General features: G+C 36.5%; 1 protein-coding gene across 3 annotated transcripts in view; it reads right to left on the bottom strand.

Annotated features, from left to right (window-relative positions):
- Nucleotides 1-342: 342 nt before the first annotated feature.
- Nucleotides 343-23,327, bottom strand: part of LOC145693708 (choline-phosphate cytidylyltransferase A-like) — a 210,482-nt gene continuing 187,497 nt past the window's right edge. For all 3 annotated transcript variants that reach the window (XM_081769987.1, XM_081769988.1, XM_081769989.1), the window contains 5 exons: nt 21,565-21,716; nt 18,824-19,045; nt 10,795-10,962; nt 5,244-5,362; nt 343-1,083 (listed from right to left, as the gene is read on the bottom strand). In XM_081769987.1, the coding sequence (XP_081626113.1) occupies nt 963-1,083; nt 5,244-5,362; nt 10,795-10,962; nt 18,824-19,045; nt 21,565-21,716 (782 nt within the window). In that variant the 3' untranslated portion in view covers nt 343-962. The remainder of the gene's footprint in view (nt 1,084-5,243; nt 5,363-10,794; nt 10,963-18,823; nt 19,046-21,564; nt 21,717-23,327) is intronic.

Here is a 23,327-nt window from a genome sequence, read left to right on the forward strand (position 1 = left end):
TTCCAGGTTTGGTGAGAACCGTACATATCCACTCTACAATCCCGACTTATCACTTTCTTTTTACAGGTATTGTTGCGGTAAAATGGCGTTGAAAGCATTTTTAAAGAATATTACAGAAGATAGACTTCAGTGCATCTTGCAAGGATGTACAGAGGAAAGCGTAAATCCATTAAATTCAATAGACGGTATTTCATAAATAAATAAATAAATAAATAAATAAAACTATAAATCCTCGAAGGTCAACAAGGTATCTTTGCTTCTTTGCTGATTTTGTTTTAGCTCGCTCATACAACATTTGTAGGAGGCAACAAAATATTAAAAATATTAAAAAATAGAACAAGATTGTTATGAGTATTTCATAATTTATTATGCTTCACAATTAAAATCATAAGCAACAATATAATAAATATACCTTTGGCCACAAACATAATTACAAAGGAATGTATTTCTCTAGTTCTTCAAGTCCGTGGTCAAAGAAATGGCTTGATTTTTGTAAATAATAAAAACCAAAATACATATACATTTTAGGAACATAAAAAGGATGATTGACTGACAGATTATTTGCTTTCTTCCAAATACGAAAAAAATGAGATCTCAAAAGAAATGAAACTGAGGTAAAGACAACTTTTATAAATATTATTGGTTTTTTTTTTTTTTTCCGTTTATATAGTCGCAGTCAAAATGACAAAAAAAATATGGCTTGTGCATATTGTGAAAATTTAAACTCTGTTCTCCTATTTCGCAAAATGGAAAATAAATTTGGCACTGCATGTGCGCGATACCTGGGAAAATAGAAAAAACCTTCATTTTTTTCTTTCTTTTTGATTCAGTTTGAAAAAAGTCTTTTATATATATCAGCCTTATAACTGAAGCACATCTGAAATTACGACTTAGTCGAAGTACTAGGTACTTTGCACTATACTCCACAATCTTCCAGACAACTCCAATCGATCAATGTCCGTTCACTTAGATTGAACTTCTTCATCATCGTCGTCGTCATCCGAGTAGTCATTGGTTGTTAGACTGAGCCTTGGGTTCGACGAGGAATGGGACAACTCAAATCTTCCGGCTTTCAACGGTGGGCTGGAACAAATATTTTTAAAAAAAAGTAATAATCAGAAACACATGCAGTAAGAATTTCAACAGCATATCTATCGTATTACAGAACAAACCAGAGAAAGATTACTGTGAACATATATACGTGGGTCAGTCAGAAAGTTAGCTGCACTCCGTAAGTATTTTCGGTCAAAAGCTATTATGATGAAACTGTGTGCCAACACTGCAGACATGTAGCTGTATCGTGTGACGTAGTGGCTTTCACGCGGCAAGTGGAGGTGTTCTGGTAATCAGTCGTAAAAGATGTCTCGACAGCTGCAAGTGGCATCCAAATTGGAAATGCGTGCAGTGATTCGTTTTTTTTTTGTGGGCGAAATGGTGTAACTGCACTGAAATTTATCGTCAGTTTGCATGAAGTGTATGGTGCAACATGTTTGAGAACGGACGTACAGATATTGACGATGCTGAGCGGGAGGAAAGACCATCACCCTCCTTATAGCCCAGACCTTTCACCGTGTGACTTCCATGTGTTTGGTCCCATGAAAGACGAAGCGACGATACCACTCGCATAACGAGGTGAAAGCTGCAGCCCAAGAATGGTTATCGGGCATTGGACAAGATTTCTTTCCAGAAGACATTAAAAAAAAAAAAAAAAAAAAAAAAAAAAAAAAAAAAAAATACCATGCCTCGACAAATGCTTAAATAACGGAGGTAATTACGTTGTAAAGTACACTGTGAATGGAATTTTAAGTACAAATAAAGCTATTGTAAGATTTCTATCGTGTTTTATTTTCTTCAGCAGTGCAACTAACTTTTTGGCTGAGTGAACTCTTGTGTCATAAATTAAAATTTGGCAGTTATTCCGCACACCAAAATACGAAAAAATGTCCTGAACCACATGTAATTTCCGAGCACGTGACTGCCGAAAATGCGAGAAAAGCAACCATGCACAACAATTGCGTCAGGGATTGCCCAAAAGTCTCTAGAGTAAAGGTGGGTCGTAATAAGTAAGGAGAGAAGGGAATGCCATCAGGGAACGGGATTCGCTGTCGGCAAGTGGATATTACAATCAGATTTAACATGATGGTAGTGTTTAAAATCATCACATGTGGTTGCATAATCTAGAGGAGAGCTGACTACATAAAGAATTTCGCAAATAGAGATTATTTACAGGCTACAGTACAATTGCAAAGATTGTTAGGTATTTGGGGTGTATGTTCGTCGTAAGGTGGAGGTATGACATTTCTACGGAACACAGGTCTAAAGTTGTTTTTCTCCCATTTTCGGTAGTCTCTCGCGTTGAAACTATGCGATTGAGAACACATGTCTATATAAACGTTATTTTCGTATTTTGGTGAGCAGAACTCTCTTCCAAATTTACGACATGGAGTTTCCTAGCACTCTGTATGTATATTGATACTTGAAAGCAATGCATTTCAAATGAGAAAAGAATTTCACACTCGATGTTCATGTTTCCTCAGGGCATATAAATCAAATAAACATCCCCCATAATTAAAAAATACTGGGTTTTCTTCATTAGCAGTAATAATTTCTACTTTTTTTTCACATGTTTCTAATTCTTACATGTTTTATTATTGAGATTCCTTAGATGTGCGTATTTCTGTCAAACGTACTCAAAACAGGAGAATAATTGGCGTAGTTAAGTCTCTAAACTATGCTTACAGTTTTTCAACGGCATTGACTTACTTGCATTTAAACCCCCTACTGTCGGAAGAAGAAGAACCGAATAGTTTTTAAAATATTGGTAATGTTTATGCATATTACCTGTCTTCAGGGAACATGGTGTGAGCAAAGTTCGAATCAAGCTTTTTTTACGAGAGGATGGTAAAGTATTCGATATATATAAATATTCCTCATGCAAGGAAGAGATTTTCCTTTGACAAGCTGGGAAAATTACTTAATAAAAAGGCAAAAATCATCTCCATCATCATCCCGTTGATTCGAACCCTGGTAGTATGGGTGAAAAATTTAATAAACTGTTTAAGTAACTATAAGACAAATATTCTTATTATTCCGTAGTCTCACTCAGGGTGTCTACTGACACTGGAAATACTTGAATTATACTGGAATTTAATTTTGATACTGGAAATAAACTGCTATTTTGATCCACATACTGGAAAAGTCATCAAACTGGTTAATTTGTCAATACTTTTTTGTAATTGTTATAATAGTCTTAGAAACAATTTTGTATTCATTAAGACTACATTTTTTCAAAGCAAAAGTTGTATAGATTTTGTAATTAGACATTTAAAGCAATGGGTGGATTGGAGGGCTGTGAGGGGAGTTGGGAGGCCTTTTAAAAATGTTAAAAATCATTTGTATTTCAAATAAAATCAAGGCTAACTAAATTTATTAAAAATAAAATATTCTTTTGATGGTAAAACAATTACAAACCTGAAGTCATTAAAAGTGTGATTATTCCTAAAGAACTTTAAAAAAATCATTGTATTAGGTACTGGAATTTTGCTGATAGTTATACATAATATACTGGAATTTTGAAAATGAAACTCAGTAGACACCCTGTCAATGTTTTGGCCGCATCGCAGGCTTTGTGATAAGTACAGATTCACGATTCCCTTTATATTTTTAAGGAATCCTGACATTACGAAGCCACATGGCCTATTATTAAAGTGGAATCTGAGGAAGCCATCCACCGCTCGGCTTAAGCGATTGAAGATAAGAGTAAATGGAATTACATGTATCCTAGTATTGGCATTCTCGACTTCTACTTAAAGGAACACAAGGGCATTGAACAAAAAGGGCAAATTACATTGTATTGAGGTGCACATTCTACTTCATGACATCATTTCTTATCCGTTTTAAATTATTTTTTTCTCATTGTATTCAAGTAATTAGTTTAAGATTGAGTGTCAAGTTAGAAGTGCACCATCTTCAACATTTTACACGATGTTCATGAACTATCTACTGACTTTCCTGAAACATTCTCACCCAGAGCTCTCCTTTCACTTATACAGCTTATATCATATTGCTGGACCATTCTTATAAAACGCTGAAACATGTACACTCATGTCCAAAATTATTGTCGCATGTCTATAAATATGTTGTTGTAGGAATATAATTTGATAAATTCGCCCGGTATTTCATATAATGTTAGTATGTGTATAATAAGCAAAGACGTGTATGTGGAAAATTTCGTGTCAAAAGAGCAGTAAATAAGAACAATAAAACGAAAATAAAACTTTCTTGTTCATTTAGCAACATTTTATTTTACTCATTCTAATTTTCGTATTTATAATTCTTTTCCTATGAAATTTACCACAAATATGCATTTCCCGATTATACACATAGTATCAGTATTAAAAGTACCCTGCAAAATCATTATCGAATTATATTCTTACAAGAAGACAGTTATAGATATGCGAGAATCATTTTGGACATGAGTGTACATGTTGGGAGCGGTGCATTTCTGACTTCGCACCCAATTTACTCGTATACTATTTTTGTTCTTTCTTTTGTAACACACATGCTGGATACATGATGGAAATGTGTACTAGAAAGTACGTATATATGTAGAACAAAATCGTATCTCAATAAAATGCAATCTGTCTTACTTAATAAATTGCTCTTCTACTTATTTCTTTTATGAAAATGGTAGTCCAGTTACATCATTTTAAAAATATACTAAAAATATATACTTTGAGGCAGCAAAGACAAAATTCACGCTATTAGTAAACGAGAATTTATGAGTTCTAAGTAAGAATTCTGCCATAGCAATGATTCTAACCAACCAACATTTGAAAGTACTAAGTGAGAGCTGCACATGACCATGTACTAAACCAACTGTATGAATAATAACAATGAAATGAACTATTTTTTACAATATAACATGGTTGATGAGTAAGTTCTAAAATACCGTTGTTACGTTTCTTTCGTATAATGCTTCCTACTTTTCCAATAAACCTTCTTGCATGTTGGTCATTTATGAAGTTAATATCTTCAGTATCTCAAAACCAATGATCAAAATAGAGGTTGTGATAGGTTAATGGGAATCATCACAAGAAGTATAGTTTATATAAAGAGCACTTATGATTTAAGTATGACACAAAATTAGCACAGCTGTAGATATTGAAATGTGTCCCGAAAAAAAGTCAAACTCTCTCCTTCGTCTTCCTTCATCTATGTAGTAAATTTAGTGAAAACCTTACCTTGCCGTCTCATCCCTGTCATTGCTATGTGATGATGAAGGACTGTCGTCGTGGTGTGGACTTGCCGGGGGAGACAACGCTTGCATGATTCTGCCTTTACTTTCATTCCATATATGAGACTGAAACAACCATAAACTACCAATTAAATTGTCTACAACATTAAGTTCAATATTAAAATAACGCAGATCACATACAAAGTTTTAAAATCAATTATTTACGAGGACATTAATATTAATGGGTGCGTTAAAATATCAAGTAATACTTTTGATAAAGTGGATACTTTCAAATATGTAGGAGAAGTATTAACAGACCAAAACTATATTCACGAAGAAATTAAATGTAAAAACGCAGGGAATTTGTGTTGTTATTCAGTTCAAAATCTTTTGTCGTCGCGAATTCTGTCGAGAAATTTTAAGCTTAAAATATATAAATACCTGTTCTGTATGGTTGCGAAACATAGTCGCTTACTCTGAGGTAAGAAGGTAGACTGAATGTATTTGAGAATTAAATCCTGACACGAATATTCGGACCCGAGAGGAATGAGGAGCGGCAGAAACTTACGAGGAGCTGCGTAATTTACACCGTTTACCAAACATTGTTAGGGTCATCAAATGTAGAAGGCTCAGGTGGGCAGGCCAGCAGTCAGAATGGAAGAAAGTAGGAACGCTTTCAAAGTCTTAACTGGAAGACCAATCGGAAAACAACCATTAGGAAGACCTAGGCGCAGATGGGAGGACAATATAAAGATGGAGCTCGCAGAAATAGGAATACAAAATAGAAACTGGATCCAGTTGGCCAAGGATAGAAGTGAATGGAGGACTTTTCTAAATGGGCCACTGAATCTCCGAATTCAATAGGGTTTAGAGTTAGTTAGTTAATATTTAACACCAAATATCGCGGTTTTTGTGTTAAATCGATAAATTGTGAACAAGGTATACACATACCACAAAAGACAGTATACAGGATGCATCAAAAGACCCGGGCTATAGAGCAACTTCGTTATGAGTTAAGATACGAAAAATTGGAAAGAGAGGCAAGTTTTTTTTGACTTATGTGGCTTTTAATCTGAAATGGTGGAACTTTTCGAATCGCACCAGTCGTTTGGGCTCCACACTAGTAAGGCTCCTATGTTAAAGGAAAAAAGCAACATGTTGTTCCCTTTGGCCTTCACCATACTAACAACACAACTTGTTGCGAAACGAATTCGATATGTTCTAGGTTCCGTCAGAGAACAAGGCGCACTTTTCACGTGTCATTTTTGAGTGTCCTTACATTCAGTTCGAACAGCCTATTGAAATGGAAAAAATGCCCTTATATTCAGTTCGAACAGCCCGTTGAATTAGAAAAAATACCCTTACATTCAGTTCGAACAGCCTGTTGAAATGGAAAAAAAAAATACCTTTATATTCAGTTCGAAGAGCTTATTGAAATGGAGACGTGCATTTTCGAGTTTCAAGCAAATCGAAATTATGTTTCAAAAACTCTTCTTGCAGTCAAATCAAAAAATAACCTTTACTGACTACACAACAATAGAAACTGCCTGGTGCGGGACCCAAGGGGAGTCTTCTCTCTCCCGTTTCTCCAGCTTTTGAATTTCAAATAGATCCAAAATACAACTCTGCTACTCAAAACAGCTTTTATTTTCTTCTGATAAGTTTTCTGTTTTAATTTTAAGACTTTCTGAGTTTTCATGGTTTGATAACGAAATTCACGGCTTATTCAGTTTTCACGATTAGGTAGGCATCCCAATATGGCAAGACATGTAATCTTTGGATTTGAGAATATGTTCAAGATTTATAAATAAATTAAACGATTCACTGCTTTATGGAAAATTTGCCATATTATTTCATTTAATAATTTCTCTCTTATTTTCGTGACAAATTAAACGAAATTATTTTTCAACTCTCATTTACAGTAAAATGCAGAAAATATACAGACATACACAAAATCATCAAACACATTAAACAACAACTCTTGTTACGAGGGTAATTCAGAAAGTAATGCTTCCAAGCCCATTACTTGGCCAATAGTACTGCAAACATTCTGAACTGTTTATCACTAATGCACTGATGTTTAAGCTATAGAATGTCACTTGTTTCACCTTCCTATCTCTTCTCGTTCCAGAGTAATGGAGCAATCCCTGTTAATCATTACTACACTGATGTTTAAGCTATAGAATGCCAATTGTTTCACCTTCCTATCTCTTCTCGTTCCAGAGTAATGGAGCAATCCATGGTATCCAGTGGTGACGTCTGGTTGAAACAACGGGCTGTCATTGAATTTCTGACTGCGAAAGTTGTGCGCCCAGGAATATTTATCACGGGCGACGAGTCGTGGATACCCCATTACGATCCGGAAACGAATCGTCAGTCGATAGAGTAGTGCCACACGTCCTCTCCTCCGCCCAAAAATTTAAAGTTATCCCATCTGCTGGAGAAGTGTTGTTAACATTCTGCCTCATCCTGCCTACAGTCCGGATCTTGTTCCCGAACTTAAGGATCATCTTAAGGGCCAAGGCTACAGTTGTGACGCGGAGGTGGAAGTAGCAGTTTAGCAACAGTGTCGCCAGCAGCCACCACAATTTTTCGCCGACACGACGGCATGAAAAACCTTGTTTCGCATTGGCGCAAGTGTGTTGCCCGTAATGGGGACTATACTAAAAAATGATGTCACCATTTGCAGCTGACATTCCAAGCTTTCCACTGAAACCTGTATCGGTGTTATCTGTCAAACACAAATAAAGGTATCACCTTGAAGGCATTATTTTCTGAATCACCCTCGTAGTTTCAAATTGAATTAAACCAATATTTTAACACATAGAATCTGGCACATTTTAAAAGATTATCTAGCACTCATATGTTATGTGACCTCAGAATCCTAATCGGGTTGTACTCCTAGTACGATTTCTGTAACCAATCTTGCTGCCTTCGTCAGCCAGCCACTAATGCACAGCTTCGGTTTCACAAGTAATTTACATTTTGTCCAACTTAGTCCTTTTATTACAGAACCACTAAAATCAACAATCCATCTATATATTAAAATGCTACGTTTATATGTTTGTGGCCAAGGAAAGCTTATATATGGCCAATCCTGTTGACAGTGAGTTCTCGGAAACTATAGGCTCTAGAAAGATGCCGTGTTTACTGATCGATTTCAAATTTTGAGTAGATTGTTCAGTTCTAATTGAATATTTAAAAAAGGCCATTATTTCTTTATTACATTTTTTATGGGTACACTAGAAGTATTTAAATTTTTAAAGAAGTATATCCTACGAGTTATAAATGCCAACATCACACAGTTGTATACCGAGTTAGTATATCTCTCGGTGTTCTATTCTGTTCTATTAGTCAGGCGACGGATCGACAACGACGAATACGCACTTACTCTTGCCTTAATAACGGCCGAAGGTCCAAGGATGTTTGCGAAATAAAATGAAGTAAAACATAATTTATTTAGTTGACTGACATATGCAAAAATAATACGGTGTGTAGACTGTCTAGGTTCAACTAGTGTAATATTGAAATGTTTATATGTTTGGGGCCAATTCCTTCGGACAATGAGGTCTCGGAAAACGTAAGCTTTAGAAACGTGACATTTAGCTGATCGACTCCAAATTTTGTTCCCATTCAATTAAGGAAAAAAATGCTGCTATTTCTGTATCCAGTGTTTTACGGATCGTTTTGAAAACATAACACTAACGTTATCGCTAACACGTTGCTAAGGCAAACAAATACAAAAACAGACGTTTTTTTTTTTTTTTTTTTTTTTTTTTTTCAAATGATCATTTTTACCATTTGAAAGAGCCAATTTTGGCCATTCTTGATTAATTCTGCTTCTGATCACGAAAAACACGGGAAATTCTCGAAAACGAGGTGTTAAACACGATAAATCGATTCGGTTCTGCTGCACTTCCGGATGCATTTAACATTTATCATAGCAGATTTTTATCTTTTTATTCCAGAAAAATGTGTCAGCAGGAAAGCTTCACACAGCATATTCAACCTCCTTACAGCGAAATCAAATCTCCAGTCTCTTTTTTAGTTTAGGAGTTATCTTGACAATGAAATGAAATCTTTTAAGTTTTACGTCCCAAGGTTATGCCGCGTAGGCTAAAGGAGACGGTGATGATGAGAAATGAATGGAATGGTGGAATGAAGAAAGTGGGAGGAAAGGGGAGAGACCCGAGAAAATCCACGCACACGGTGTTTGTCCACTAAGAAGTTCACTTGGCGCGAGCTGGGATCGAACCAAGGACTCCATGCACTAGAGATGAACGTTCTAGCACTGAGCCACCGCGCCTTATTTGTTTTGAAACTCAAAGTTTAGGGAATGGGTAGGTAATAAATCCTCCTGTCCTTCCCTTGCGTTTATAAAGCGAAATGTATAGAAACAGTGAATAAATAGGAAGGAGATCCATGCTCATATTAGAATAATACTCTGTGTGGACAGCACAGGTTCAGCTAATAGGTTATAAAAATATCGGTGATCACTAGTAAGACTAGTGAATGTTGTGTTCAACATTTCAATAATTTATCGTTGATTTAGCGTTTCTGGAAAAAAAAAAAAAAAAAAAAAAAAGAGTAAATTATATAAAATGTAAAACTATTTGTAAAGCCGAAACTCTTCGCTAGTGCTTAGCTATCGAAAGCAACATATTAGTTACCAAAATCATACTATTACTAGTGTAATGTACCAACAATGTCATATGCTCCTGTTTGTAAACATCACCACATGTATTTACGTCGGAGTACTACACCTCACGTTGGATTACTATGAGAAGCAGACGATGAACCACCAGTGCCATCTACAAGTCACATGATAACATGGGAGCAGCAGCACCACCGCCGCTCGGAGTGCCTATATAATGAAGAAGATTAGACAGACAGTCACCAGTCTTTGATTGGTCTTACTGCCTCTAGCTTGTCTGGAGCTCTAAGAGAAACCCAACCTCAAGATCTCTAGTCTACTGCGTTACTCTTAGTTTCCCTTCCACCTGGCTTAGTTGCTCGGAGCTCTGTCGGGATCCCAACCTTAGCTGATTAGACTGTTTTGGGCCTTTGTGACTTTTAACGCCTTCACTGCTTGCTGCGGAGCATTAGGGTTTCCTACACCACTCTACGTAACTTGCCCGGACCTCTGTAGAGATCTTGTCTCAAGGCTGCAAGGTCTTGGTCTATCCTTTTCTACCTCGCATAAGTGAAAACTGTAATGTAGTATTTCTGTAAATACTGTTGTTATTGGAGGATTTTATCAATAAACCGGAAGTGGAAGTCGATTCCGGACTCTGATTTTATCAATGTAGCTTTACCTACCATAAATTTTACAACAGGAATTAACAAGACGATTAGGATTCCCGGGTCACACAATAGAAGACTTAGTTAAGCAAATATTTGTAAGCATATTATTCTTTGTTTTACAGTATTTTTGAAGAACAATGAAAGAAAAACAAATAAAAGACAACAACAGAAAAAGTGATAGAAATAATTGTACTTTTTTCTACCTCGACGAATACACAAAATAAAGAAAACCAACTAAAAAAGAGATTACTCACCAATCGTCCCTCCCGCCCAAATAACAATAAAAAGGCATCTATAAAGTCCCGAGATTTCTCTTCCCATTTTTGAATCATGTCTGTTCTGATCTCCTCAATATTCTCTATCACCCGCTTCCCTCTGTCCTTTAGCTCATCCATTTTGTTTTGTAACCGGAATTTCTTCTCCTACGGGAAAACAGAAACAAGTTTATATATTTAGTGCTACAACAGTTTATTAGGATACATATACATTTTCAACACTCACCTCTATGGTTTCTCATGCCAGTAAATTCCTATCTGCTATATATATTGCAAAGATTAATCAAATCAGTCTTTCTCTGGCAGCTATATACACGGTGTTTCAAAACAACACCGACATTTGGGAGGTGATTCTTGACACCAATATAAGACAAAAAGTATAGACCAACCTGGGTGCAAAAATGCTTCCTTTCAGAGTTATAGGCTGCCGAAAACATGAGAAAAAAAAAAAAAAAAAATTAAAGGTCCATAGCTCCAAAACTATGGGACCTACCTTACTGGGGTCAAGACTTTACTTAGGAATTAGTATGTGCCCTATCCAAATATCCAAGTTTTAGAATCCTGTGGTACTTTCGCAATAATTTGTTAGCGGTAGTTGAAAAGTACTTCAAATTATACGCCCATAGCCAAACTCCCTTTATAAAATTTTTTTCGTGAGTATCTTAGGATTCTGAAACATGTAATCTTGGATAGCGCATATTAGTTTCTAACTGAAGTCTTGACCCGACTACGGTAGGTCCATAGTTTTGCAGCTATGGACCTTTAAAGTTCATTTTCATGTTTTCGGCACCCTATAACTCCGAAAGGAAGCATTTGTGCAACTAGGTTGGTCTATATTTTTTGTATTATCTTGGTGTCAGGAATCACCTCCCAAACGTTGTCGGTGTTGTTTCGAAACACCCTATCTCTCTCTCTCTCTCTCTCTCTCTCTCTCTCTCTCTCTCTATATATATATATATATATATATATATGTGTGTGTGTGTGTGTGCGTGTGTTCCTTACCTTCTTTAACTAACTGTTTAGCACATATTTAGACGGTAAAAAAATTTTCTTACCTTGCATCTGGAAATGAATATCAAAACAGTTCGTTTCAAGTCATCTCTAGCCCTTTTATGAATGTATCCTTTTCCGCTACGCTAGCAATTAAAACATGGGGATAGGTTCTGTCCATCCGTAAAAACCTTTGCAAAGAGAAAATGAGTTAAGTCCAATCTACAAATCTAAATGCGTCGATTAAAGACGAAGAAATTGGCACATAAAAAGCCGTTACAAGGAAGTGAAGTGCCTTGATGTTACAGAAATATTTTTTTTTCTCGAAGTGCCATTAACTATAAAGTGTCATACGTGTGAAATAGAACTGTCACACTAACAACATGGTTCACACTAACATTTTGAATATTCTTTTCCCTGACTTTCCCTTGAATCTTAATGACCAAGTAAGTAATTTTTTCCTGTTCCGCGACATCGTGAACATGATTTACGATTAGGTTTAAAAATAATAATAATAATTTTTTAATCGGTCTCCACAATCCCGATTCCGGCGGCAGCTCATGTGGTTCGGATTCCACGTTAATCAGTAGGTCCACGTCTCATATAGTCTCGCTGCTGAAAAGGGACGTTAAACTCAAAATCAACTCAACTCAACTCAACACAATCCCGATAATATATTACATTTTCTTTTTAAATACATGGCTATTCAAAATGATCTTCCCGATTACAAATTTTAAAAACTCACGTTTCTAAACACGTACATTTATAAAAGTGATATCGAATGAAAGAGAAACTCAAAAGTTTTAGTAACTGGCAAAGCTGATGTATTAATTATGCAGCTCGCCGCTAGGGCAAAAGTAACACAATGTTTATAGTTTTTATTATAAATACTGATCGTTGCAAAAACATTTTTGTTTTCTAAATCCCTGATTCTTCTGCGAAACATAGCAATTTCCCTCACTTTCCGCATATTTTAAAGCATTTCTCAAATTTTCCCTGATTTTCAGGGTCAGTGTGAACCCTGAACAATATTAGATAATGAAATCCATCACCCTGTTTTAGTTGCTAATGTATCGGAAGAAAATACACTGATAAAGGGCCTAGAGAGGTCTTGAAATTTTTGTTAATATTTTTTAAGGCTAGAAGAGTTGCACGTAAGAAACGCGAGATCGTATAGCTTCCATAAGTAAATACAGAGTACGTATATATACAGTCACCGTTAAAAATCTGAGCACAATAATGATTTTTCAGAATTTTTCAATAAATAAATAAAATGAAATATCCATACCAAATCCAGTTTGCTGGACTTATTCTGTAAAATAAACAAAATTGCTCATATAAAGACATTAAAACATATCGTCCTGTTTCCACTGAGACAAACGTACTGAGTAGTTTGCATTCAATGAAATGGCAATCTTAATCTAGGTAAGAGCTTTATAAATATCAGGCATTTGTTTGGTTAATTTATCCAACTTTTGCGATGACATCTATTTATGGACTCCCCTGTCAAGTTAATCTTACAAGAGCTCGATGGGTAACAAATCCAATAGTTGTGGCGACTTGGTGATGTAAGCGTCTTCTATGAATTGCAAATAATTACTGTATAGAGCTTGGAAGAATGTTTGGAATAATAATGCTGTTGTACGAAAGTTACTGCCCCTAATCTTGCGTTCCTGATGGATTTCATGTGTCACTTAAACGTTGTGACACGCATTTCTGTCCATTATTCCATTATCAACTTAGTCTCTAAAGCATCCTCAAACGGTAGGTATTACACGATCGGGATTAAAGCGCTCAAACTTCTAGCATTGGAAAAGTTGAAATTTAGATTCGTCGATTCTTCCATTGTTCATCGTTGAAGTCTTTATTTTATTTTATTTTATTTTTTTATTTTTTGACCCAGAAGTATTTTTTTTTTTTTTTTTTTTGTTACGTTTCCTACTTGAAGGAATAGTTCCTTTACCGCAATCCTACCCCAAGACAATAGCTCTTAAGGATCTTAGATCCTTCCTATTTGATATCAATTAAAAATGACTCTTCCATAGTTCTATTGGTTCTTTCGGAGCGGTTAACGTCTATTCTGTTTCCTTATTTCCCCAGTGACCCTCTTTTTAAGAGCAGTTATTATTTTTGGACGATCAGTACGTTTCCGTGCAATATTTACACAATTTTGTGACTATCTTTCAAGAGTCCGACGCACTGCTCTGTCCGATCGTTGAGCGACTTGTGGCAGAGAATCACTCTTTTCTCTCAAACTAACTGATTGAACACATGCTTCGACTCTTTGTTAACAATTTCTCTTCGCATTTTATAGTATTTGCATGTTCTGCACACTATTCTACTGCTTCAAGCGAAATAAAATAGTAAGATAGCATGTCACAGATTTGCATTCAATTTTACCCATATTAAGACAAGATTGAAGACCATATACACAACTGTTCGTTGAAGTAAAGAGACAACTACTCACAAAGGTTCATACACACACCACTAGGTGTCGCTGAAACGATGCATCGTCAAAAAAAAAAGCGTGACGTTAGTTCTCTGTTGATTAGTTATCCGTTTATCACCAAGCAGTTTTCTTCAATAAATTTGTCTTAATATCAGCAGATTTTCGTATCCTTATATGGACAACGTTGTTTATTTTCAAAAATGAGGTCAATAAACACGATTTTGTACGGACACAGTGTCTATTGTTTGAAAAATTCTGAAAACTCAATATGGTGCTGAGACTTTTGACAATTACTATATATATACACGCTTAATGCTTTGAGGAGATTAAAATGAAACAAGACGTAGAACAAAATGTCAGCACTGAAATCAATAACGTACTATTAGAAAACTACGTAGTGAGCTCATAATGGCATAATGCTGAATAATATATTTATGGTTGTAGAAGGAAACAGTATACATAAAACGGAAAAGATAATGTTTATTAAAAAAAAAAAAGGTACATGTGACCTTGGATTAGATAATAAGAATAATTTTAAACCTTATAAATAATACAACACACATTGATGTACCTCTGCTGAGAAACATGTTACGTATTCAAGTATCACCAGCGGAGTAACTGAGACAAAATGATGAGGAAGGATCGAAATGTAACACAAACTTTTTTTTTTCTCTTTGTAGAGTGCAAATAGCAGGTTAGAAATTGACCTGCAACTACTTAATGGTACCGTTTGATTGTATATCACCGTATTAGAAGTGTGGTCAACGTCAGAAAAATGGTGCTTGTTTCAGTGTGGAGAAACTAAGACAGAGAGTCAGGAGATTTCTGAGAGCTACCACAAAATATACGAGTGAAACTAACAAAGAAATGAAGAAAGTGTACGATGTTAAATGAATGAATCACATTAACACTACGAAATGTATAACTTTCTTGAACAGAGTCCACATCGTTCCAGTCAACCTGTAAGCACGGCCGGCCTTAGGTATTTTGATACCCTAGCTGAGAAAAATTTCGGCGCCCTCTGATTTTCGCATCGCATTGTTACTATTTATTTAAACATGAAATAAAACTTATGCCCAATGTCACTATGGTATTGATAATTAAATAATAAGACAAATACAGTGGTGTGTGGGAATTATGGCAGGTAAATGTAAACCATAACTTCAACTACTTCTACCCAAAATAATATATTTTGTTTTTATAGACAAATATAATAGTTTTATGTTACTTTTATATCATTGTCATGAATTAAGAACAAAAATCTGAAACACTTATAAGAGAAATATGAGATTTGTTTCTTAAACTGCCCGAATTACCCCAACCCTGGGGAAATCATGGCAAAGCCTTCTAGCTTCTCTTGTATGTACATTGCACTGACGTTTGGCTAATCATATCATAGGTCTGTTTTAGCCATTAAAAACAGTATTTTCAAATGTCTTCTGCTTCAAATTATAAGGAAGTTATGAGTAAAAATGTCAAACAATACAAATGACTGTTATACAGGGTGTCCAATATACAATGCAACCCGGAGTTTGGGATAGTAGAACTTCTGAACGGGAAGTGGTACACAAATAATGCTTATACCAAAATGAAGCCTTGTTCATGCATTTATTTTTACACTACAAAGCAACGACTGAAGTACACTAGGAACCACACAGTGTTGCCAGATGTAACCGAAGGTGTAAATCAATTTTTTTACAAGTCATGTAAATTGACTCATAACTCAAACGTATGGATGTTCTGTCGTTAATTTTTAGTTTGTATAGTTGGAGTAGCTTAGAAACTATGGAATAGTAAAAAAGAATTTTTCATTTCCACCGATAATTAATTGGATGAGGCCTCTGTAAGGGGTTACTAGGGAAAACGTGACTTTCATAAATTAACATTCTGAATTGGCAACAGTACTGATGTTGCAGTGCATCAAAAGGTGTGTTAAGGATCTGTCTACATTATGCAATTCCTGAAAACAAAGAAAACGAAACTTTGAAATTATCATGATAAAACATTTACTTACATGTACCCAGCACTACTACTGGGTACACTGCAACACTGCTATTCATTGAATCAAAAAGGGACACTTCTAGAATCTGCCGTAGAACTGACAATTCAGTTCGTGATGAATAGCAATGTTGCCGGGTGCATGTAAGTAAAAGTTTTATCATGATAATTTCAAAGTTTCTTTTTCATTGTTTTCAGGAATTACATAATGTAGACAGATCCTTAACACACCTTTTGATGCACTGAAACATGAACACTGTTGCCAATTCAGAATGTTAATTTATGAAAACCACGTTTTCTCTAGTAACCACTTACAGAGGCCTCATCCGATTAATTATCGGTGGAAATGAAAAAAAAAAAAAATTTTTTTTTTTTCATTCCATAGTTTCTAAGCTATTCCAACTATACAAACTGAAAATTAACAACAGAACATCCATACGTATGAGTTATGAGTCAATTTACGTGACTTGTAAAAAAAATTGATTTACAACTTCGGTTACATCTGGCAACGCTGTGTGGTTCCTAGTGTACTTCAATCGTTGCTTCCTAGTTTAAAAACATATGCATGAACAAGGTTTCATTTTGGTATAACCATTATTTATGTACTGCTTCCGGTTCAAAAGTTCTACTATCCCAAACTCCGGGTTGCATTTTGGAGTCGCTGTCTATTGGACTCCCTATATATATTTTCTATAGAAACAAATATGAACAATTTAAGTACGAAAACTCACAAATAGGCTTTAAAACTATTAATCCACAATTTATTTAAAACATTTATGGTTCCTTTATATCCCGAAAAATGTAAATAGTCTACATTGTCAGCTACATTAAGAGACTTACTAAAGGCACAACATAACTAGCGACTTATCAGTTAATATCCGAGTCCGAATCTATTGGGAAAAGCTCATCTCTTTACCTAGAAACCCATTTGCACATTCTTCCTGCCATTTCACTGTCCAACTATAAATGGCCGATGTCCATATAGGGTAAGAGGGGAGAAAAATCCATTCATTATCTCAACATCGTAAAAGAAGTTCTTAATCTGTAATGTAGGTATCTATTTTACAAATGTTTACAAAATTATTCATATTCAGACGTCATTAACCATTATCTTCAAATTTTATATTCTTGCTAAAAGAGAACGCTGTCATAATTGCCCCAGTTCACAGAATACCACGGAAATCAGTTTCTTCTGCTATTTGTTGAAGGAAGAGGTAATCGAATGAGGGATATGGCTGGACGTTTTGTCTTGCTGGAGTCATATCAGAAATGTCTTCCTTCTACACATGCGATAAATGTAATGGCGATCAATTGGTATCAAAACATTAGTTTCATAATAATTTAGAATGGCATTTGTTGTTACATGGTATATCTTTAACTTCCCATTATAACAGAAACCAGCAACGATTATGAATCACTTGCCAGGTCTTTCCCTCCATTTACGGTGCCATGTTTGGAAGTCTTTGACACTATGTTTTACGTAGAAAATTGCACGAGGCCTGTTGCAATTATTTGAGGTATACACGTGCCTTGTCCAGTGTGACAACATATTTCCACATGCCCCTGCTACGTAACATTTGTAGAGTCGTCGACAATTGATGCCCCGTTCTCCAATGTGTTTTGTTAAGAGTTTCAGAATATAACTCTTTCGACGATTCTCTAACTACAGATCATGAACTATGGTGAATTCCAGATCACGATGAATTATGGTGAATTGACTCGGAAGATGTTTCTCAATACCTCTCTGTTAATCTGGATTCCTTTCTATGACGAAAGCTTGCATTTTCCAGGTAGTAGCTGGTGTACGGCTCATAGCAGAGTGGTGTAGGCTTGTTTCTGCTTTACAGGAATCGGCCCATTTCTCGTCTTTCCTGTTCCTTTTAACACACTGCTATGCCGTTCTTCGTCATGGTGAAGCCATGTTTCCTGTACATCTCGATTATGACACTTTAACAGTATTTGACGTCGGAAAGCGCCGTTATGTAGCCCTTCGAACACGAATCGATTTTCAGTGACATTCTTTCTTCAACATAAACGTTCATCACACTCGTCATGGATAAACTAAGGTTCAATTTATCTACATGAGTGGTGAGCCCATTCACTTCGTGTGCTAGGTTGCGCTACTATTGCTTGTGAAAAGTCACTATAGATCGGATGCAAACTCTGCACACAAATAAATACCTAATAATAGTGAAAATCATTTCGCTCTAAGTAAATGAAGAGAATTCTATTCTATTCGCTCCCCACCGATTGGCATCGCCAAGAGCAAAATATAATTAATAAGAAAGAGTCTTTAGTTTGTGTAGATAAAAGAATGGAAGTGAGTTACGATCCGCACGTCTCACATGTACAAAAATTGGCAGGTGAAACATACAGCAAGAAACTAGGTCCTTTAAGATCGTTATAAATCAATATGTTAAAAAAAAAAAAAAAAAAAAATCAATCATCTCTATTTTAAAATTTCTTGCCCTCATTAATATCCCTACCTATCCGTTTGAACTCTGTATTTTAGAGAATTGACCAATTTCCGCACTCTTCTCTTTAAAATGTAAAATAGTGCTATGTACTTACGTTTAGGAAAGACACATTGAGTTCTTTCGCACTGTATCCCCTCGCCAGGTTCCGTCTGACATACAGATCATAGTCTCGAACAATCCTCGCCACAATATCTGACGTAGAAACACCTTCCGTTCTTTGAGTCGCTACAAACATTCCTTTGGCTTTCAAAGGAGCATAGACATCACTGCCAGTGCCTGTGGTATACGGTACTTCATCATGAGCTACGAAGTCAATCTGATTATATAAAAGTAAGCATATATGTAGATTAACAAAGTTATTCTATTTCAATTACTAAAATACATTGATAATACTACAACAAATCAAGTTATATACGTCTAATGTTGAAATGACGTTGGTAATCAAAATATTTAACAGAAATCAAAACCAACGTATACACTCACACACAATATTATTAACCAATCTTAGGAAATTAACGTTTGTTTCTCGAACCACAATATTCTTAACCAATCTTAGGAAATTAACGTTTGTTTCTCGGACCACAATATTCTTAACTAATCTTAGGAAATTAACGTTTGTTTCTCGGACCACAATATTCTTAACTAATCTTAGGAAATTAACGTTTGTTTCTCGGAACACAATATTCTTAACTAATCTTAGGAAATTAACGTTTCTTTCTCGGAACACAATATTCTTAACTAATCTTAGTAAATCAATGTTTGTCTCTAGGAACGATATTCTTAACTAATCTTAGGAAACCTACGTTTGTTTCTCGGAGCGCAACATTCTTAACCAATCCTAGGAAAAATCAATGCTTAAAGTATCATCAATTTACTTATTTAATTTATTGAACAAAGTTTCACATTCAGCTGTAGTGCTGACCTTTCCGCTGATCTGGTGGCTAGCGTGCACGGGGTCCCGGGTTCGATTCCCGGTGGCAAAGCCTTGAAACTTGAATGTGTTACGATGACGCGGATCCTCTTCTTAAATTGTAGATCTGCGTATCGTATAGCCTCGGTGCTCAAAAGAACGATAAACTCCCATTGCAACTACAGCAAGTAACTATAATCTTGTTTTACTCTAAAGCATAACACAATATATATTTAATTCACACATACTTCGACTAAGGTACAGCTTCTCTCTCTCTCTCTTTTCCGCCATTACTGCTAAATCATTAACGTTTTACACTATTGTGAAAAGGTCGTAAAGAAGGTTTTTCCGGACGAACAAGAAAAGAATTATTCTGAAGAGAGAAACTGTGGTAGTAATGGGAACCGGTCAAAACCCCCACAGCCAAAACCCCCACACAAACGGTCATAACCCCCACACAAATGGACAAATCTCCCAAACGCACGAACGGTCAAAACCCCCACAGCCAAAACCCCCACACTGGTAGTCGGTCATAACCTCCAACGGTCATAACTCCCACACAAATGGACAAAACAGCCACATATAGCAACGGTCACAATCCCCACATAAATGGACAAAACCCCCACACAAATGGACAAAACTCCCACATGCAGAAATAGTCACAACTGCCACACAAATTGACAAAACCCCCATACTCATGTATTGCCCTTGTACTTTTTAATAACATTTTTTATTCCACTTAAACTGATGTTGCAACTATTCTTCTTGGGCGTCATAAAGAGCCGCAACAAAGACGTGAAATGACGATCATTTCAGAGTGTGGGGGATTTGTCCGATTTTGTGGGAGTTTTGTCCATTTATGTGGGGATTATGACCGTTGCTATGTGTGGCTCTTTTGTCCATTTGTGTGGGGGTTATGACCGATTGTGTGGGCGTTTTGACATTTCTTGAGTGTGGGGGTTTTGGCTGTGGGGGTTTTGACCGTTCGTGCGTTTGGGAGATTTGTCCATTTGTGTGGGGGTTATGACTGTTTGTGTGGGTGTTTTGACATTTCTTGAGTGTGGGGGGTTTTGGCTGTGGGGGTTTTGACCTAGACCCGTAGTAATATCAGACGTTCTACAGATGGCACCTATGGACAACACAGCACTATTCTGTACGACAAAATAAAGCCAAAATATTATATGATGGTATACCCTCCAGGACGTCTGTCAGCTGCTGCGCAAAGGACTAATGCATTAGATGTATCGCCTGTCAGAAAAATGTGTATATTGTATAATAAGATGTCACAAGAACACCCAGATATAGAAATTTTTAGTTACAAAATTTTCATTCTACATAAATTTGTTGTATCCTGTATATCGTGCTATCTGTATTTTAACGTATATTTTGCTTTCATATTATTATTTTATTATATGTGTATTTTAGAGTGTATTACGATAGAATTGAGGTTATATTAGTATGTTATTATATGTGTATTTTAAAGTGTATAAAATACACTTTACAATACGGGAAAACTGTAATTAGGAATTTGCCTGTTGTTTTTCCGAAATAAATAAATAAATAAAATCACTATGTGGCAACGTCGTAGATTAACTTGAAACCATAAATATTGCTATACGAATCCATCCAACAGCTATATCGATTGTTAGGCTAATAGGTGGTGCTAGGTCAACGTCTATCGACTATACCTGCTGTTTTGAAAGAATCGATGTAATTGTATGATGGAGTGGTAAATCTACTCTATAGTTCTTCCGTAAAGTTGTCACATAGCGCAATTCGCGTCTTCAAACGAGGACCCGAAAGGCACACAATCATAGACAAGCTATTTTTCGCTTTATTTTGACTTGTAGAATAGGGTTCTGTAGTCCTTGGGCGTCTTGACTGCTTAAAAATGTTGATGTTGGTTGCTGAGGAATTACTCTTACCTTATGATAATTGAGGAACTGATCATCCAATGACCATGGAGCATCACGAACTACTTCGTCAACATAACGACAGTGGCGTACTGCTTCATATCTCTCGTCGTCGTTCATCACAGTCCGGCCTTTGTTTTTGTGAGTCATTTCATCACTACAAACTGAAATTTAAATAAATAAATAAATAATAACAACTTCATCTCTTTCATAACAAAATAATACTTAAAATTATCAAAATGTATTCCACGACACTTACACATTGAGACAAAATTTGTGGTTTTTACACTCCCCCAGAGCTTTCAAATCGAACACTAACACCTCACGACATATTTAGTTATTACTATATATGTTCTTACTGATAAATTCAGGATATTAGTGCGTATATGAGCTCCACTAAAACAGAAATAAAATAGTGATAATGAACGTTCAATAAGCTCCACGAGTACCTCGAAACAAAATACTCAACGATGGCCAGAAAGTTTTTACAACATTAACTTTTTTTTTATATACATCCCTTTCCTCGCCACACAGTCGTGGGAACGATTGTTGGTGCTTTGGAACGCTCCAGGAGAGTCATATAATGGAATGCTGTTCAGCACTACAGTCACATTCACTTGAATCGATGCAACATCCTCAAAACGCTCCCCCTTAAGGATAGATTTGAGCTTAGGAAAAAGGAAGAATCCGGTAATGATACGTAGGTGAATCAAATATAAACGAGCCTTGATTGGCTAAGTGTCGGAACGGGTAGCTGAGTGTGATTGGGCAGGTGTGATCGGTAGATGGGGCTGCAGAGAGTCAAAAACCAGAACAGCCGCTTGTCGCATGCTTCGTTTAGTAGCCCTCACGATGAGAGAAAAGAGTGTGCCAGTGTCTGTTGCGCAAGGCATAATTATCCCATTCCTCACCGAGGAAAACGTCAAACCGGCCGAAATTTACTGCAGACTGCAGCCCAGTTCGTGAATGATACCCTTTCGTGGACAAGAGTAAAGGTGTGGTGCAACGAATTCAAATTCAAGCAAGGTCGTGAACGTGTTGCAAATGAAGTTCACTTCCATCGTCCTCGCACCACTGTGACTAATCACAACATGGCACGTGTTCGTGAGCTTATCGAACGGAATCAATGCGTCACTGTGCGTCAGATTGCGGCAGAACTTAGTGTGATCTATGGAAGTGTCGAACCAATCATCGCAAAGCAGTTGGGCCTCTGCAAAATCACATCTAGGTGGGTTCGCAAACTGCTGAATGATGATCAAAAAGCTGAACGTGTTCGCATTGCTTGAGTACCTCACACTCGTTTTGCCATTTTTGCATCGCATCATTAACTGTGACGAGACATGGGTGCATCATTACACCCCAGCGTCCCACCATAGAGTGACAGAGAAAAACAAAGGAAACCCCGTGAAAGTCAAAGTTCGGTTGTCTGCGGGAAAGGTGTTGGCCACGGTGATTCGGGACTGGAGGGAGGTCCTATTGGTGGATTTCTTACACGAACGTCCAATCATCAACGCAACCTACTACTGAGGCCTCTTGGAAGAAGTTAAGCTGCAGTATCGACGCAAAAGACGAGGCTGTCCCATCCGCCAAGTATAGGTCCTCCACGACAACGCCAGACTCCACACGCAGCAGAAACTGGTGGCAATGCATTGGGAAACGCTTCCGAATCCACCATACAGCCCAGTTATCGCCATGTGATTTTCACTTATTTGGATCCCTCAAAGAAGCACTTGGGGGCGAGCGATTTGCGACCAACGATGAAGGCGAAACCTTCG

The sequence above is a fragment of the Thermobia domestica genome, chromosome 8 (genome assembly GCF_964235325.1).
Source record: "Thermobia domestica chromosome 8, izTheDome1.hap1.1, whole genome shotgun sequence".
In the NCBI taxonomy this organism is placed as follows: Eukaryota; Metazoa; Arthropoda; class Insecta; order Zygentoma; family Lepismatidae; genus Thermobia; species Thermobia domestica.